The following is a 3829-nucleotide window of genomic DNA, read 5'->3' on the forward strand; positions in this document are numbered from 1 at the left end:
AGAGGAAAATCACCTATACAGCATATTCAAAAAGAATAGGTACTCAGGTCCGCCGAATTCTCAGCAACAATCCCAAACAAGCAGACAAAATGCATTCTGAAACCTTAGCCACTCTCCCCTACATCAAAGACATCTCAGAAAGGACTGCCAGACTACTCAGACTTCTTGGCATCATGGTAGCCCACAAACCCACCAACACACTAAAACAGCAGCTAATGAATTTGAAAGACCCTATACAGACACCAAGCAAAACGAACGTCATTTGCAAAACGAACGTCATTTACAAAATACCTTGCAAGGTCTGTAACAAACACTACATTGGACAAACAAGCAGAAAACTAGCCGCCAGGATACATGAACACCAACTAGCTACAAAAAGACATGACCCAATATCCTTACATACAGATAAGGAAGGACATCACTTTGACAGGGACATCACATCCATCTTAGGACAAGCCAAACAAAGATACGCACGAGAAGTCCTAGAAGCATGGCATTCCAACCAGACCTCTATCAACAAACACATTGACTGGGACCCCATTTACCACCCTCTGAGAAAAAGAACCAGAAATGATATTACCACAGGAAATGACATTATCAGCCCAAGGGAACCTGAACATGTAAATAGAAAGCAGGTCATAACACCAGTGCTTCACTGGAGGCTCACCGATGATGTTAACTTGTAAGGTGACAAAACGTCTGAAAAGTAACCCTCCAGCTCAGCGAGCAAACTTACATTTAGTTAAGTAAATGCTTATATTAATTCTTCTTCATAGATGGTGTCCTGTTTACGCTTCATATATTTACACCAGACCTGAGAGATGATGACATTGGAATTAGTCAGCCTAATTCTTGACTGAATGAACAGATATGAATTAGGACATCTTCAAACTATATTTTTAAGAAAATACAGTACTTACCTGGCACCTGCAACATCTACACCAACCATCAATTGTCCATTCAACAACAACACTTCATCTCGAATTTTTATCTTCTCACACTTTGCAGCAGGACTATGCTTCTTGACTTCTGTCACCCAGATATATCCAACATCCAACACAGGGCCTTTGCTATTTTTGTTCTGTCTTGACATCCCACATTCTTGATTCCCTGGAGAATCCCAATAGATTGGGATGTTCCCAAAACGTATTCCAAAGTTACCTTCATCTCCCTTTGTTCGGGTCAAGTGAGCTGTACAAATTTCAAAATTTTCTCTTTCCTTTTGGTCAGGTTGCACAGCACTTCCTCCCACTCCAAAATTTAAGTGTATATATTCACAAAGCATCTGTATGGCTGACTGGCATAGCTGAAATCCTGGAGGTTGCTCTTCTTCCCTCAACTTAACATGGAGCCAGCGTTCTAGGAGAGGGAGATAGAGCTTAGCACTTTCTGCAGTTATTGGCATTGTGGATCCTTCAGCATTTCCACATTATTCCAACTGGTGGATAATATTGCTTGTACATGGATCATAAATCTTCAGATAATTATAGATAGCCCATTTAGGCTCTCTCACTTTAACTTAACAAATCTTTTTCGAAGTGTCATGATGTTCTTCCCTGCTGCTGGTACAGAGAAAAGTTGGATATCAAAATTACTAAGTTATTGTGGCAGAGGCAGCTCTGAAACCTAGACTTATAAAATACACTTACTGACAGTGGGCAGGATGTAATCTGGAACATTTCAGAAGAAAAATGGCTGGTCATCTTTAACTTCAGCAAGGCCTTCTTCTAAAAAAAAGAAAACAATTCAGAACATTAAACGTAACTCAAGGAAACAATTTTAAGAATTATTTTGGTGATGATATCAATTTCCTCATCAGAAAGTATCATATATAAAAATATTTTTTATCAACTTTTCTTTCTCTTTGCAGTTATGACTCCTTGCATCAGAGAATGGTTTATATCAAATGGTTCATATCCTAGGTAATCTCACTTCTGAGCCAAAAGATTGTGTCCAAGTCCCAATCCAGAGAACTGAGCACATCTAGGCTGGCACTTCAGTGCAGAATTAGGCTGTGTTGCTGTTATTGCTTTGAAAATAGGGTAGTAAACTGAACTAAAAACAAAAAGCACTCGAGTGACTCAATAGATCTGGTCGTGTCTGTGCAGAGAGAAACAGAATTAACACTTTTTTGGGTGCACTGACTTCCTCAGAATGTAAACTGAACTGCTATCTGCTTTTTCAAACAAAAAAGATCCTCTGGCAGTATCTGAAGAAGTACAGAGAATTCTTTCCAGTGCTCTGGCTACATCAACCAACATTACTATAACAGATAATCTTGTTGTTACCACATTGTGTTTATGAGCAAGCTCTCTGTGCATCATGGCATAGACAGAGAACACAGGGGGCCAACACCTTCAACATATTGTCTAGCTATCACCATTGTTAACAGCTAACCTGAGAATGCAACTTTTTTTAAAAATGGTTTTGTGATTTACACATGACAGAAGTGAAACTATCACGGTATTCTAACAGATGAAAGGCTTAACAGACAATCAATTTTTCAATGTATAATTTCAGTTACTTCACACTGTAAATTTTTGCTCTAAATTCTGTGTTAGGATTGAGCCCTCCACTACCACCTGATGAAGGAGTGACGCTCCGAAAGCTAGTGTGCTTCCAATTAAACCTGTTGGACTGTAACCTGGTGTTGTGTGATTTTTAACTCTGTGCATAATGGCTGCTATACTTGTATTTCAACACACTTCACTAGCTGTGAAACAGTTTGGGAGATTACAATGTTGTGAACCACTATATAAATCTTTAAGATGTTCGGAATTGTGCTATTTAAAAGTAAAACTCATTAACTGCGTTAAAACATGAATATCATGCCACAAAGCAAACTTACCTGATTTTGAAATGGATTAAATACAAGGAAGTGGCAAGCAATTAATAGAAAAGGAGATATAATATCTTCTACTATATTTGTTTTTGGTAAATGATAGGATGGCAATAAAGCCCCAGAAAAAAAGTAGAGTAGCATAATTGCATAATTGCATAATTGCATACTCTTTAACTTCTTTAATGTGGTTTTCAGAAATTCTTATGTCACAGATGCATCATTACTTGTAACACAATATTCAGTAGAATCTCAGCTGTAAAATGCTGTTTGAAAAAAGATGTTCCTGCCTAATAACCTAATAAATTAGTGCACAAATATGCCTGGAGGGCGGGTCTGCCCCTGTGAAGCCCGAGCCATATGTATCCAAAATCTATTGGGTCAACTGGAGAAGACACACTAGCTTCAGAGGAAAAGGAAGAGCATTCATTCTGCACCATTTCAATTTAGTAATTGATTTTTGGACACAAAAGCAAGTGTTCAACAGTGAGATTTCACTGAAGAAGACAAGTCATTGTTTTACATACAGCAAGTTAACACTTCTGTAGAACTGACTTGGAGTTATAGACAATAGACAATAGGTACAGGAATAGGCCATTCTGCCCTTCGAGCCTGCACCACCATTCATTATGATCATGGCTGATCCTCCTCAATCAGTGTCCTGTTGCTGCCTTATCTCCATAACCCTTGATTCCACTTTCCTTGAGAGCTTTATCCAACTCTTTCTTAAACAAATCCAGAACTGGGCCTCCACTCCCTTCTGGGGCAGAGCATTCCACACACCCACCACTCTCTGGGTGAAGACGTTTCTCCTCATCTCTGTCCTAAATGGTCTACCCCGTATTTTTAAGCTGTGTCCTCTGGTTCGGGACTCACCCATCAGCGGAAACATGTTTCCTGCCTCCAGAGCGTCCAATCCTTTAATAATCTTATATGTCTCAATCAGATCCCCTCTCAGTCTTCTAAACGCAAGGGTATACAAGCCCAGTC

General features: G+C 39.2%; 1 protein-coding gene across 1 annotated transcript in view; it reads right to left on the minus strand.

Annotated features, from left to right (window-relative positions):
* pdzd2 (PDZ domain containing 2) overlaps positions 1 to 3829 on the minus strand; it is a 420957-nt gene that overhangs the window by 392018 nt on the left and 25110 nt on the right. The window contains exons 3-4 of the mRNA XM_043687429.1: positions 1650 to 1727; positions 921 to 1562 (exon numbers count right to left, since the gene is read on the minus strand). Coding sequence (XP_043543364.1) covers positions 921 to 1405 — 485 coding nt within the window. The 5' untranslated portion in view covers positions 1406 to 1562; positions 1650 to 1727. The remainder of the gene's footprint in view (positions 1 to 920; positions 1563 to 1649; positions 1728 to 3829) is intronic.

This window comes from Chiloscyllium plagiosum, chromosome 1 (genome assembly GCF_004010195.1).
Source record: "Chiloscyllium plagiosum isolate BGI_BamShark_2017 chromosome 1, ASM401019v2, whole genome shotgun sequence".
Classification (NCBI taxonomy): domain Eukaryota; kingdom Metazoa; phylum Chordata; class Chondrichthyes; order Orectolobiformes; family Hemiscylliidae; genus Chiloscyllium; species Chiloscyllium plagiosum.